At 38.8% G+C, this 15,074-nt stretch overlaps 1 protein-coding gene across 4 annotated transcripts in view; it reads right to left on the bottom strand.

Moving 5' to 3' along the window:
* pigg (phosphatidylinositol glycan anchor biosynthesis class G (EMM blood group)) overlaps positions 1-15,074 on the bottom strand; it is a 94,303-nt gene that overhangs the window by 26,161 nt on the left and 53,068 nt on the right. For all 4 annotated transcript variants that reach the window (XM_028589765.1, XM_028589766.1, XM_028589768.1 and 1 more), the window contains 2 exons: positions 6,838-7,241; positions 1,283-1,474 (listed from right to left, as the gene is read on the bottom strand). In XM_028589765.1, the coding sequence (XP_028445566.1) occupies positions 1,283-1,474; positions 6,838-7,241 (596 nt within the window). The remainder of the gene's footprint in view (positions 1-1,282; positions 1,475-6,837; positions 7,242-15,074) is intronic.

Here is a 15,074-nt window from a genome sequence, read left to right as displayed (position 1 = left end):
AATAAAAGACACAGGGTAAACTCAGATCAGCGTTCATTTTCACACGAGATCTTGGTAGACTGATGTCTGTTGCCAGGGAAACAAAGATGCTGTCTGTGAATCCACAGCTGTGTTGAACTCTTATGCTGTTCTCAGTTAATGTGCTTAACTGAACGCTTCGTCTCAGATTGATCCTTGTGTTCTGGTAAACTTAAGTCAGATTAAAGAAGGTGTGGGAATTAATTAATAGGAGTCAAATATGACAAAACTCCACTACAATGTCAATAAAAGTTTGTGCCACTCCATCTAGTCAATGTTGAGCTATTAAACTGGATAAGGTGTTAACTTGGACCTGCTGATTGTGCTAAAGGAAAAGTCAGGGGATCAGCAAAACCATTAAGACTGTACAAAACTTTATGGCAATCCATCCAATAGTTGTCGAGATATTTCAGTCCGGACCAAAGTGGTGGATGGACTGACCCGCATTGCCATCACTAAAGCCATGCTGCTTGCATGACTAAAAACATACATAGTCTCTGAAAGACCTCTAACAATCATATCTAAAAGGTGCAAAATGGTTGCTTTTCTGCACTTTTATTTTGCACATTGTAGACTCCCGGAGAATTCCTACATATTTCAAAACCCTCCAACTACTTTTTTACAACTTTTCTTTTTTATTGCTCAACTATAGAGAGCAATGCATCGTTTTATGGAAAATAAAAAACTAATTTTCAAGACAAATGAAAAGCAAATTTACAAAACTATTATTCCAATATTCTTCATGGTGATAGATTACTTCTTCACTATCTCCGTTCAATTTGTACTCTAATTAGCTGGCTTACTCCTCTGTGTTGTGAAAATGAGACTTTGTTGACGACAGGAGGGTTGGCTGGGGCTGTGCCAGAGACTCGTGTTGGAGGGGAAAAGAACTGTCGATACTACTGCAATTTTTACAGACGGTCAATTTAAACGGTCATAGATTGCGCGGCTCGCCTTTCGGTGTTAATCAACATAAATTAAGACACTGTCAGACTTTCGTTTTGAAATTGAGGGTACACTTGGTTGGGGAGATTTACTGTAGGTATAAGAAAAAAAGAATAAAACGGTACAGCAGTTCATCATCATAGTTTAAGAGATGCGGGTGTTGAGTGTTTGTCCCAAATGACACCCGCAGCACTGCAGCCTGCACACTCAGCTGCATCAGAGCAACCCAGCACTCCACTCCTGCACTGTAAATCAACTTACTAACAAGGTACAGCAATGTGCCAATTAAGTCCCGATCGTGGGGTTCACAAAAACTTACTTGGATGTAGTTCGACCAGAGTGTTGCCAGGGAAACAAGACATTGCCGACAGCTGCCCGGTAGCTGTAGACACCCAGAAGTCCAAGGGCGAGAGCAACCTTAGAAACCCATGAGCACCGTCTTTGAACCAGGAGGTAGATAAGAACCAAACAGAAAGCAGCCAGCAGGGAGAGTACTGTTCTGTGCTCGGAGCTAAAAAAAACACACAGACAGACAGACAGTAGGTAGGATTGCAAAGATCCAGGACTTTGAACATCGATAACTTCTCAGCCCCTCCCCCCTTTCAGCTAAAGTCCAAAATGGTCTCCTAAGCCCCTCCCCCCACAAGGGAGAATGAATGTGTGTGTATGAGTAGTGACTGACACGCCAGAGGAGCCAGATTCTTTTTTTTAAATGACCTGCTTCATGTAGTTCTACTAGAACATAGGGTCAGTTTCAGCAAATATGACAGAAAGTTAGTTTTATAACTCTTACCTACTGCACCTTTAAAAGGTCCCATGGCACGAAAATGTCACTTTATTAGGTTTTTTAACATTAATATGCGTTCCCCCAGCCTGCCTATGGTCCCCCAGTGGCTAGAAATGGCGACAGGTGTAAACCGAGCTCTGGGTATCCTGCTCTGCCTTTTAGAAAATGAAAGCTCAGATGGGCCAATCAGGAATCTTCTCCTTATGAGGTCATAAGGAGCAAGGTTACTTCCCCTTTCTCTGCTTTGCCCACCCAGAGAATTTGGCCCGCCCATGAGAGAGAGAGAGACATCATGGCTTGCAAACAAGCAAAGTGGCAGTTGGTCAAGGCCACACCCCCACCCTCCACCTTGCCCCCCTCTCTCCTCAATAGCATTTAAAGCTACAGACACATAAATGGCACAAGGAAAGCTCATTGTGGGACTGGCTCTAGTGGCTGTAATTCTGCACCAAGGCTGAATTTCAGGAAAGAGACTTCAGATACAGTATTAGGGGACCACTAAGGCCTATATAAAAGAGACTTCAGATACAGTATTAAGGAACCACTAAGGTCTATATAAAAGAGACTTCAGATACAGTATTAGGGGACCACTAAGGTCTATATAAAAGATACTTCAGATACAGTATTAGGGGACCACTAAGGCCTATATAAAGAAAACTTCAGATACAGTATTAGGGGACCACTAAGGTCTATATAAAAGAGACTTCAGATACAGTATTAGGGGACCACTAAGGCCTATATAAAAGAGACTTCAGATACAGTATTAGGGGACCACTAAGGTCTATATAAAAGAGACTTCAGATACAGTATTAGGGGACCACTAAGGTCTATATAAAAGATACTTCAGATATAGTATTAGGGGACCACTAAGGCCTATATAAAAGATACTTCAGATACAGTATTAAGGGACCACTAAGGTCTATATAAAAGAGACTTCAGATACAGTATTAGGGGACCACTAAGACCTATATAAAAGAGACTTCAGATACATTATTAGGGGACCACTAAGGTCTATATAAAAGAGACTTCAGATACAGTATTAGGGGACCACTAAGGTCTATATAAAAGATACTTCAGATATAGTATTAGGGGACCACTAAGGTATATATAAAAGAGACTTCAGATACAGTATTAGGGGACCACTAAGGCCTATATAAGATACTTCAGATACAGTATTAAGGGACCACTAAGGTCTATATAAAAGAGACTTCAGATACAGTATTAGGGGACCACTAAGACCTATATAAAAGATACTTCAGATACAGTATTAGGGGACCACTAAGGTCTATATAAAAGAGACTTCAGATACAGTATTAAGGAACCACTAAGGTCTATATAAAAGAGACTTCAGATACAGTATTAGGGGACCACTAAGACCTATATAAAAGATACTTCAGATACAGTATTAGAGGACCACTATGGTCTATGTAAAAGAGACTTCAGATACAGTATGTTGGGGACCAAGAGTCTGGTTAAACCTGATATTAACCAAAAGGCCTCAGATTAAACTGACCTCTGGATACAGGACACACATGTGCTCAGAGACAAAGGAATCTTGGCCTGCATGTAAACCCCAAAGCCGGGGTAATTCACACCTCTATGCGAAAGTGCCAGCCAGAAGGGAAGTGCCTCACAACTGGCAGGAAGTCAAAGAACTACAAGATTGTAGTCTTCACCCTTTTAAGAGTTTTGAGTCTTCCTATTGGTTCAGCGGGACCATAAACACAGCAGGGGGTCTTAACCTATAAAAAGCTTGATCCTAGGAAAATCCTCGTCTTCCATTGCAACTCCGTTGCTGAGGGGAGCGCACAAGCGCTTGTGCTGAACTTCCATTTTCTGGAGAAAGTGGATTTTATTTCGGTGGATCCTTGAAAACGCACCAGTGTTTTCATATCTGCAGGAGAAGGACAAACGTTTTCTTCTCAAAGTCGACTAAACTTCCCCCTTTCTGCCTTTTTGGAGGAAGTTTCTCCGTGGCTGCTGACGAGCGCCAAGGGATTCGTTCTGTTTCATTTCTGTGGAAATCTATGGACAGAAACAAACGGACTGAACACACCGTAAGGAGGCTTATGTCTGGGCAGAGATAAGTAGTGTGTTTATTAATGAGCAAAGGGTTCGCTACCACTTGTTGCCATTAAGGTGATCTGATTTAATCATGTACGGGTCCATATGTGATTATTAATCTGTTCTGTGAATGTATCAATAGATCATGGTACTGTTGATGTTGTGTTAAGTAGCTTGGTAAACCGTAATCGCTACCTGCTTAATCACTGCTTTCACGGAGTTTTAATTACTGTCTGCGATAGAATCGCAAAATCAGCTGTTAGCCACTGGAGTGGTTATAATGACCAAAGTTTCCCTCAGTAAGTCAAAAGTCTCAGTCTGTCCTAACTACACGTGTGGTCCAGACCGGAGTAGCTGAGGGGGGCGGGTCATTATCGATAACTAAGATCAGAGTGCCTCTTTTCTTTACTCTTCTTCTCTTTCTTCTTTTACTAACACACACACACACAACAAAGGCTAGCCGCGTAGCTCCCGAGCTAACGCTGTAGTTTAGCCACGTGGAATCGGTTTACGTTCGTACAGAGCTAACACAGGAACTAGCTACCATAACGGCTAAGCGTGCGCGTTGCCTAGCAACCCCCCGGCTTCTTCGGCCCTTCTCCGTGCACCCTGCACCACTACCGCCCTCTTGAGGCTAAATAGTTTTGTGCAGCTCACAGGAGTAGCCATTTTTGGAGTTTTTGTGTTAGAACTGCATTTCGACACCGCCCCTCCCTTTTCACTCACTCTCTCTCACACACACACACACAGACACAGACGTGTCCATGCTGCTTTGTTTTTGCTTTGTTTTGGTTGCGATATTGTAAAAGATAAATAAGTTTATTATTGAAGGATTATTGATTAGCTACTGATAATTGTGACGTTAATAAATGTTATTATACTTAATTAGCAGTTGCTTGTGATTATTTGTGTACTTGTTGTAATAATTGCTGGTCGATCAGGTCCGTGCTTGGATTCACCCCTTCCTTTATTTCCTTTTTAAAGGATTACCACAGAAATGAGACTGTTCCACAGTTTGATTATTGGTCCCTGACTTGCAGGGTGGTGCCCCGTTTTGATTGTTTGTCGATTTGATAAAGTTATTAATAACCATATTCATAACTTTATTAATATTGATAAAACATCTTTGATAATTTGCCAATGATCAAATCTGTACCCTACGAGAATCCTACAAGTATTAGCGGACCACTAAGGTCTTTAAAAGTTTAATAGTAGGCAACGTTTTTTGCGATTCTTCAGGCAAAATTGCGTTGTAGATGTGGGGAATATTTTTCTGTACGTAAATGTACCATAAAATATAATTGGCAAAAGTGAATTAAGTAATTTGATCAATAAAAAAAAAGACGGCTTAAACCTTGAAGTAGACGATTTACTGAGAAACAGAGAACATTTGGATGAGATGAAAGACTGTCGGTCATATCCTCCAGCAGTAGTTTAAACTTTAAAGAGGCACATATCTTCAATTGTTCACTGGATTTAAGGCTATATAGTTTGGAATTACACTGCTACTGAGCACAGACAGGTAATAAGACCCCAAAGGACAAATCAAAGTTGAATTGAAGCCTTGTATTTAGCAGTTGGCTGGATCAGACAGCAGTGGAAGCTGGGGTACTTTTGAGACAAGATGAGGCGTAACACTACCTAGATCTCATTATCCAAGCAACAGGCAGTGCAGGTAGGAAGAAAGGGCAACGCTGAACAGGGAAAAGGTCGGAATCCACATCTCTATTCCACAATGTGTTGCATGTTAAAGAACAAACCATGATCCCCGGCCCACTGCTGTTAACAGAATATTAATGGATCTGAATCTGTCAGTTTTACTGAGAAATGGCCAATTTTCTACAGCCTGAGCAATCACAGAAGGCTATTTTCCCTACTTGAATCTTTTCAAAAAGAAAAAGCTAAGTGGAGGGTCCTGTCAGCTTTTCAGCCAGAAAAACAACCTTAACAATGTTTCCCTGTTAGGAGAAAAGACTTGTATAATGTTAACAGCCTATACCTACCCTTAAATGTCTGTGACGGCCAAATCATTCACGTTGTTTTTTTTGTTATCAAGTGTTATTTCCCTGTACACTGAACCAGCCTCATTTTTTTCCTATATTTCCCCTAATGGCCTTCAATATTCCCCAGAGAACAGGGGGGAACTTGTTACATTGATCCGTTACTCTCATGTGTAAGTGGAGAGACAAATGGAGATTGTTGCTGCAGTGCATGAGACTACCGAGGCTACTGTCTTTGGACAAATTGGTATCTCGTCCTTTTCACAATGACTGTAACCCCATGTGACTGCTGACGTCTGTACTTAAACAGTGAAAGAAGCCTATTCACTTTCATTCGGTGGGACTTGCACTAAAACCCCAAGTTTACCTCAGATTTTTCCCCCCTCTCACCCTCGACCATAGCTGTGTTTAAAAGGAGTCCTTATACTATCTTGTCACCCACGTGTTCCCACATATCTGCATAAAAAAAGCTAATAATCCTCAGCTCTGCTAAAAGCCTCATGTTCATTACAGTCCACAACACAAGAAGAACAAATAACCTTGTGAAGATTTCGCTGTTCATAGAGCCTTAATACTCAATTTTGAGTGCTACTTACAATGTTTTTTCTTGATGTGTAACTAGAGCTGGGCAATATATCAATATTATATCGATATCGTGATATGAGACTAGATATCGTCTTAGATTTTGTAATATGGCATAAGTGTTGTCTTTTCCTGGTTTTAAAGGCTGCATTACAGTAAAAGTGATGTCATTTTCTGAACTTACCAGACTGTTTTAACTGTTCTATTATCTGCCTTTACCCACTTAGACATTATATCCACATTGCTGATGATTATTTATAAAAAAAAATCTCATTGTGTAAATATTTTATGAAAGCACCAATAGTCAACACTATAATATTGTTGCTGTATCGATATCGAGATATTTGGTCAAAGATATCGTGATATTTGATTTTCTCCATATCGCCCAACCCTATGTGTAACCACTGCTCTGCGTGTGTAAACGTTTTGCTTTTTGCCAACCTGTTAAGCCAATGTCCCACGTCGGGAAGATGAGCCCACTGCACCCCGGTCTGATTGAGTGATCGCAGCAGGCGGCAGCAGACCAGAGTGAAGGGCGGTGTGGCTAACGCTAGCCACTTCTCTGAGCAAATCTCTGCCTTGGGGTGAGCAGGGGGATGACAGTCTTTGGAAGGGAGGATAGGCTCTTCTTCATCTCCAGAGCCACTCGGCTCTCTAAAGTACTTGCGGCAGACGTCCTGGAAGACGGCGAGGCAGAGGGTGTTGAGCAGGAAGTACCAGATTTGGTGCTCTTCCTCTACAAAGCTGCTGGCCGCCAAGCTGAGAGTCTGTCCAACTGTGCCGGCAAGCAGCAACATGTCCAACTCCGACAGCGACCACTCACTGCCACTGCTCCCCAATGGAGACTAGGAGAGAGAAAACAAAAGTACATTAAAACAGAAGCCCAAGCGCAAGGAGGAAAAAGATGTTACTTCTGACAAAGAGGTCATTCTTTTGCTGTTGTCTGTTCATTTCAGCCTGGTCAAATAAATCGAAAAACAGCTAGGTAGGACAGATACTTTAGGTCTTTGGCCTAGAAACAGATGAGTTTGGTAGAGATCTGGGATCTCCATATGATGATTATCATGTTTGTAGCCAAAAGTGCAAAAGTAATAGACCCTGACTGAATTCCAAACCTTAGGAGTCAGTTTGCGGCCTCAACAAATCAATTTAACTTAAGACCATTCAAACTTGATACCATTTACAAATACTGCAAGATATGCAACTATCACAATTACATAAGCCTGACTAGACACTCAACCTATTCCCCCCTCACCCACCTCTGTACTGTGGATCAGTTGGCAGTTATAATTTTTCAACTCATAATTATTTGGACCTGTGGTGATTCATACCAATCTACTTCAATATGAAAAACTTCATCTAGTGACACTCAGTAAATGATCCGTGTAATTCATAATAAAACAGTTCAATTTGCAACCACTTATACCTGCTCTATTATCTCACCCACATCATTTCAAACTCAAGAGAAAAACTTTCTATTTATGAATACTGTATACTTTGCACATCCAAATGTTATCAAAGAAACTCTATCCAGACTGCTGTTCTTTTGCTAATGCATGAGATTCAATCGGTCATCACATTTTACGGTATGTATAACATATACCTTTTTTTTGCCATGATGCAGCAGGCAGCGACCGTGAGCTGTCATTCATAAACTGTTTCTGTCACATTTTTTAAATTGGGGTTTGTCCAATCGCATACTTGTATGCAAATTATAAGTTCCTTGGTGAGGGCACATCGCCAATGCAAAGCAAGTTCAAATGAAGTACAGCCAACCTCTTAGTTCAGCAGCAATATTTTAGCACAACTACCAAATACAGGCATGCATCTTAGCCTGTGTTCACCTTGATGACAAAGAGAGGCTGAGCCTGTACTTGCACAGTCTGCATGCTACAGTATCAGTTCACCGTGGGACTGGACTGTCTCATACCTTTTACCAGCTTTAACACACATTTGCCTGTTTAAATATTTAGTTCTGGTAGTTGTGTTCCAATAAAGGAAAACAGTATCACTAGACTGTGGCAAATTTAGGATCTACAACTTCTAGATTGCATACATTTTCATGCACTATAAGTATCTAGGTTGTTCTTTATGAAACTCTTTCAATCACCATTTTTTTTAAGAACAGTAAATAAACACATTAAATAAAATTATTGCAAAATATAGTTCTCTATTTCACACATATTTCAGGTTTGAGAAGGCTCTGCTCATTCATTTTACCTTTCATCATTATTGAGGAGAAGATTAATGTATGTCTACAACTTCTTTGGTTTTTTTAGATAACAAATGTCACAGACCAAAGGGAGCTGTAATATGTTTTTCCAGCTCCACTGCTCTCTGTTTGAGCCTCTCGCTCACCTTCAGTGGTTGGAAAATTATGAAATCTCAAAAGCAAGGGTTCCTCGTGTTTTCCTTCACTGAGCAAGTCTTCTTCATACTCATCTATGTTCATGGCATTGTTTCAAACTAGATAAAAGACAAGCGTAATAGATGTATTACTGAAAGAAATTAGGACGCATCGGAATTTAATAATACTCTATTGATATACAATTGATACAATTTCTCTCTGGTTTTCACTTTGCAATTTGCATGCCTTAGCAATATATCATGATTATTTGATTCAATTTCTTTCAAATTATGTTATTATTCATGGCTGCTTTTGACACAGTTGATCACACACTGTTGTTGAACAGGTCTGAAAATGTGGAATACCACAAGGATCAATACTTGGCCCCCTTCTGTTCGATCTATAAACACAATTTTAAAAACAATAACATTAAAGGACAAATCCGGCACAAAAAGAACCTAGGGATTAATAACATTTGTGTACCGAGTACTTCTAAAGTTAGTCGTCGGGGCACGGGTAATATGCTTGAGCTTGAGCTATGTTACTGGTTGCACGGCGTTTGTCATTCGACTGGTCATGACTGTTTTCCCAAGATGGCGCCTGCATGTATACATGAACGGTACGGTCTTTATAAACTATCTCTGTCTGTACACTTACAAAGTTCTCAATGCTTTGGTTTACGTGTAGGGATCCTCATTATGCTACTGTGGAAGTGTGGTGCTATTTTGAGCCTTGGTAGTGTTATAGAAATAGTGATTTCTTTTTACTTTACCCGTGCCCCGACGACTAGCTTTATAAGCTAATTAGCGGTTTGCGATAAAACTGATCACATTCAATTAGCATGAAAACAGATCCCAGAGAACGGACTCTGTACACGTGTTATTAACCCCTAGGTTCATTTTGCGCCAGATTTGTCCTTTAAGTACCATACTTATACTGACGATACTCAAATGTTCATTTCAATTTCACCACATGACTATGGTAAATAATTGTTTTCTGTAAAACAGTAAGTCTTGGACTCAGATCTAAAATTAGCAGTCATATTGAATCAATTACATCTCAAACAGTTAATTCATGCATCCATTTCAAGCAGGTTAGACTATTTTAAGTCTTTTCTCAGGTGTACCGAAAAGAGCTCTTGGGTAACTACAACTTATCCCAAATTCAAGCCATGTGCAGATATTACACCAAATTAGAGAATCAATTTTAAAACTTTGCTGCAGGTCTACAGTCACTTACTGGGCCGGAACCAAATTATATTTCTGACATGCTTTTTCTTTATGAACCTTCAAGAACACTTTTGTGACTTGGGTCTGCTGACTGTTCCAATTACCTGGGACTCCAGGAAGTTACTGGTCGTAACCAAGAAACAGCCCAGCACTACATTTTTACACTTCGGTTTTTGTATGGAATAAACTAACTAGATATATAATATATAAATGGGGTTGGGCATTCTTTTGATTTGAACAATTCTGATTCCAATTCCTCCTTTTGATTCCAGTTCTTATTGTTTCTTGATTCAGATTTGAGGGGTGGAGTTGAAACCGGTCACATACTTATTTCACAGGTAAAAGGAAAATTTTGATTTAATGGTGATTTACAGTTTTACCGGGGTTTTTCAGCCACACTTTAGAGCGCGGCTGCAACACAACAAGTACGTGGCCGCTACCGAAACCAAAACGTGCGCATGTTAAATTTTCCAAACGATTCCAATAAAGAAACCATTCTATTGTAATTGTAATTTTTGAAACGATTCCAAGTTGGAACGAGTTCTCGGTGCCCAATCCTATTTGTAAATGAGTGAGCTTTAGATGTCATGGTAGGTGGATTAGCCGTTTCCCACTTGTTTCTACTGTGTGCTAAACTTAGCTAACCGCCTTCTGGCTGTAGATTTATATTAACAAACAGATATTAGAATTTTCTTATCTATCTCTCTGCCAGAAAGTGAATAAATGTCTAAAACTATTATCAAGAAAGACTGATACTGATTGAAACAATAAATGAGCTAGGATATGCTCTTCTGTTGGGGTCTCATTTATAAACGTGGCGTACAGACAAAATGGGGCTGAAAATGTGCGTATAATAATATAATATGCCGATTTAGATTTTCTAAAGCTGAGCTCTTGGATCTATGTACTGAATTGGGCCCAGTAGAGAGGGCAACGCGCCAGAACCGTGCCATCCTGGTACAAATACAGGTCCTTGCCACTTCTGCGGGAAACCGGCTGTATCCAGAAGGAAATGTCAGACAGCTAAGCGTTTATTTTAAATAAATATTATATATAATCTTCAACTTTATCATTAAGGCTTGTTTGGATATAATATATAGTTCTGTTAAATCTTATCATATAAGTCTGATATATCGAAGCTGTCCCCGAGTGCCGTAATGCCTGCCGTTTTGGACGTATTATTAATATATGTAGTCTATAGATCAGGGTTCTATACACTGTGCAAGAACAGGCCGAAATTATAATTCAATTTGCAGCAATTCCTGAACATCTGAGAAGCGTTTTGCTTTTTCTCCGCCAGTCATCATAATTCGGTGTAACAACTGCCAGTGTCATTCATACACTGATCAGCATTCACAGGGTGCTTTGCATTGACTATATATGGTTAAAAATGGGCGTGTACAGGGCGGGATAAGAGGCTGATCCACTTACGCATGCTTGTAGGTAATCTCTGATTTATAAAGGGAACATTGCTTACAGGTGTGCGTACACATGGTTTTATAAATCTGACTTTTTTTCGGCGTACGCCATTTTGGGCTATTGGGCGTACGTACACTTATAGTAAGGATCCTACGCACAGTTTTATAAATGAGACCCCTGTTGATTTGAAGAGCATAACAACAACAGAACAGAACATCCATTAATTAAAAAAGGGACTGAAGCCTGCTGAGGATGGATAAAGGACATTACTCCTCTTCTCCTGTCAATGGCATTCTCTGCATCATCACAAAGCACAGTGAAATGACAGGATGATGACATTTCCCCCTTAAAATATTGAAGGACCTCTGGTACAATATTTGCATGCATGCTAGTCAATATCATATTTCTATGACTTTAGGCAAAAGTACTATGAAACTGATTAAACGAATCGGCTCTGGAAATAATTAAACCATTCTGGAGTCTAATACGTGTGTATGATTTATCACATACTACTTCACGACTTTCCATCATGCAGTTTTGAAAACACCCTTTCAGCCTCAGCCCTCTGTGATAGGACTTTCCAGCTTTCTCATGTGAAATAGAAGATATTTTCACTCAGGCAAAAAAAAGAAAGCCTATCAAAGTGTTGTATTATATAAGAAACTCAAATAATATATTTGTTAGGGTGTGTGTTTTTTTTTTTAAATATTGCTGGTATTTTACACTTAGCATTTCTCTTTTCAAATATTACCCACTTGTCATCTCCTTTATAGATACTACCTTTTTTTAAATGAAGTACACTCACCTTTAGGTTATTAAAATCCTTTCAGTTGGAATTCTAATCACATTTTTGTTGGAGTTGTGAGTTAGTAAGTGTGCTTAATCTTACAGTTGCAGAGAAACTAATCAGGATACCTCTAATAAAAGGTTTGGATGCCGCCCATAATGCAGCCATTTGTCAAGCCAAAGCAGGCGCAGCTTTGCACTTTGATCCACACAGATTCAAGTGGTTCTATAATTTAACAAGACCTTACCTAACTTCAGATCATTTCATTTTACCCTGTCCGTCCTTCATTTTGGAACTTTGTTGCACAATATTCTCCTCCTTTATTTCCTGAATGGTAAATCCGGATGAATTTTTGAAGCATTTAAGGAAATTGAAAGGTTGCTGGAAACTGTCCAAAAAGATGCAACACTGGCAAAAGCAGATTTGTTACCATCAAAAAAGTCTTCAGAGGACTTCCTGCAAATTCATTACCAATACTAATATAGCGTAGCACTAAAACAGATTAATTATCTAATCTCTATATCAAAATGAGCTTGTCAGTCATGACTTAAGAGGACACAAAGTCTACTAATTGTATTTCCTCACACAGGTTATTACAGGAGATTAAGAATTTGGCCATGAAGATGGGGCAACAATTGTAAATGTTTAATCACCGTTTTTGGAACAAGATATGTATGCGATATATGGAACAAATTTATATACTGCTTTCAAAGTAATCAATAACATTTAAAAATTTAAAATTTTTTAAAATTGATTCCAACATCAAGTGCAAGTCAATGTAAGGCAGCTGAAATGCTACTTTAGTTTTTATGGTCTCTCGAAGACTAGTTACAAGTTGTATTTAAAATATATATGCAGCAGGATTCATGAACACAAGTAACAGCTTTTGTAGTTGAAGACCGATTACAGCTAGTTTATTATCTATAAATGCATACTGTTGTGAAGTTTTTAGAAACTGTATAATTTAAACAATGTTGAAAGGTTGAAATGGATCTGCCAATTAGAATCCAGCACTTTAATTCTTCTGTAGTTTTTTTTTTTGTTCATTGTGCATTAAAGTTATAAAAACTTGCATTACTTTCTACACATAAATAATTTATTATAACACACAGACAGTAGTTCTGACACCACTATATTGATAATCGGCTATTAATAAGTCCCAAACATTCTCAGCCTCTAAAATGTGAGGATTTGCTACTTTTCTCTGTTTTATATAATTGTAAATTAAATATATTCCTACAAGAAAATGTAGGAATGTTCCACATAGGTTGTTTGTTCCTACCCTCTAATACGACCCACAGGAGCATTTCCTAAATTAGCCTCCCTACATGCCTAAACGTAACGGTCACAGTTTTAAAGACGTGGTTAACACTGTGAAATGGTCGCATTTGGTAAGGATTAGGCAAAAAAATAAATAAAATCTGGTTTAAATAAGTATGTTACATTTGTTACATTACATGTTACGTATATAAGTAAGTGGCCTCCCCCAAAAGAACGCAGGACTTCCGTGTCCCGTGTGTAACCAAAAGTCAATGTTGACTTTTTTAAAGTTACGTACATAACTATGCTACAGTACGCTACGTTACGTAGCAACAGTGACTTTTGGTTTCACACGGGACACGAACAGCGGTCTACGGGGTGAAATTCCTGCGTTCTTTTGGAGTCTCATATACTCGGGTTTCGATGTGTGGACCTTTTTTTTGTTTTTTTTACCATAGTCAATAAATCAAAAAAGTGATGACAGGTTAAACAATAAAGAAATCGATTGTTAGTTGCAGCCATAGCGGACAGTAAATAATTTTTTTTTTTGTCATTCACAGAGACAAAAGGGTGTAGTCTAAATCTTTCAAAATACTTTGAGTTTTTGTACATGTTTGGTGCATTATTTGTTAAAAGTTGATACAATTTGTTTTTTGCTCACCTACATGAGTTGAGCCACAACTTTCTGTCTGGCTGTTTTACCTTTCGAGCCAAAGTCTGGGGATTTCTTGAGAATCTGCTTGCTAGATGAGGTAGCACCCTTCTCTTTACTAGTCCAATCATTACCTGCCAGCTGAGCTACGTGCACTTTTTTTTTTTAAAACATCTGTGTGACATTGGAATTCAAAGAAAATATTCTTATATATAGTCTTTTTTTAAGGAAGCCAGAGTCACAGAAAAATCTACAGTACATTTCCTCCGCATGCTCCAGTGTATAGATATGGGAGTTTATTTCTTCACCTAACCTAATGGCCCGAGTGGATTTCTTCTGACTATTTTGCCCTATCAGCATTTTTGCAAAGTTCCCAGGAGGGAAATGAGATGTAACCTTTACAGATAAATGATAATGAGCAAATAGGTGCAGAATAAAGAGGATTTATCTTTTAGGCCAATTCAAACAAACACTAAAGACTTAAAGCTTCCACCTTCTGAATAACTAGTCCCAATATATCTGATAGATTGCCCACATTTAGAAGAGCGATCTTAACATCGCTGGCAATAACTTTTATTTGCTGTAGTAAGCTTCAACATAGCTGTTATAGGGGGAAGACAAAATAACATAAAAAATTTATTTGTGAAACAAATTTGAGCTACCCAAAACTATGGAAAGCACTGCCATAACAACGGGCCATTAGCTGTATGTCTAAGCCCGCTGTATACTAGTATCTCCCTTTGTTAGTTTTTCATTTTTGACGGCTGAGTCTCTTTGTCCATCAACGTTGTAGGTTTAATGGTGTGATGTAGGATTAATGACATCATCAATAATTCTTTCTGGTTATTTAACATGATAGCTTGTGCTTTTATGCATAAAAAATGCTATATAAATAAGCAATCTGATTGATTGATTGACAAATGCTGAAAACTGTCACTCATTCTAATATGACATATCTTTGTAACAGAGTTTCTAACTGATTAC

This window comes from Perca flavescens, chromosome 10, assembly GCF_004354835.1.
Source record: "Perca flavescens isolate YP-PL-M2 chromosome 10, PFLA_1.0, whole genome shotgun sequence".
In the NCBI taxonomy this organism is placed as follows: domain Eukaryota; kingdom Metazoa; phylum Chordata; class Actinopteri; order Perciformes; family Percidae; genus Perca; species Perca flavescens.
The sequence above is the reverse complement of the archived record's forward strand: the minus strand, read 5'-3'. Positions and strand labels throughout refer to the sequence as shown.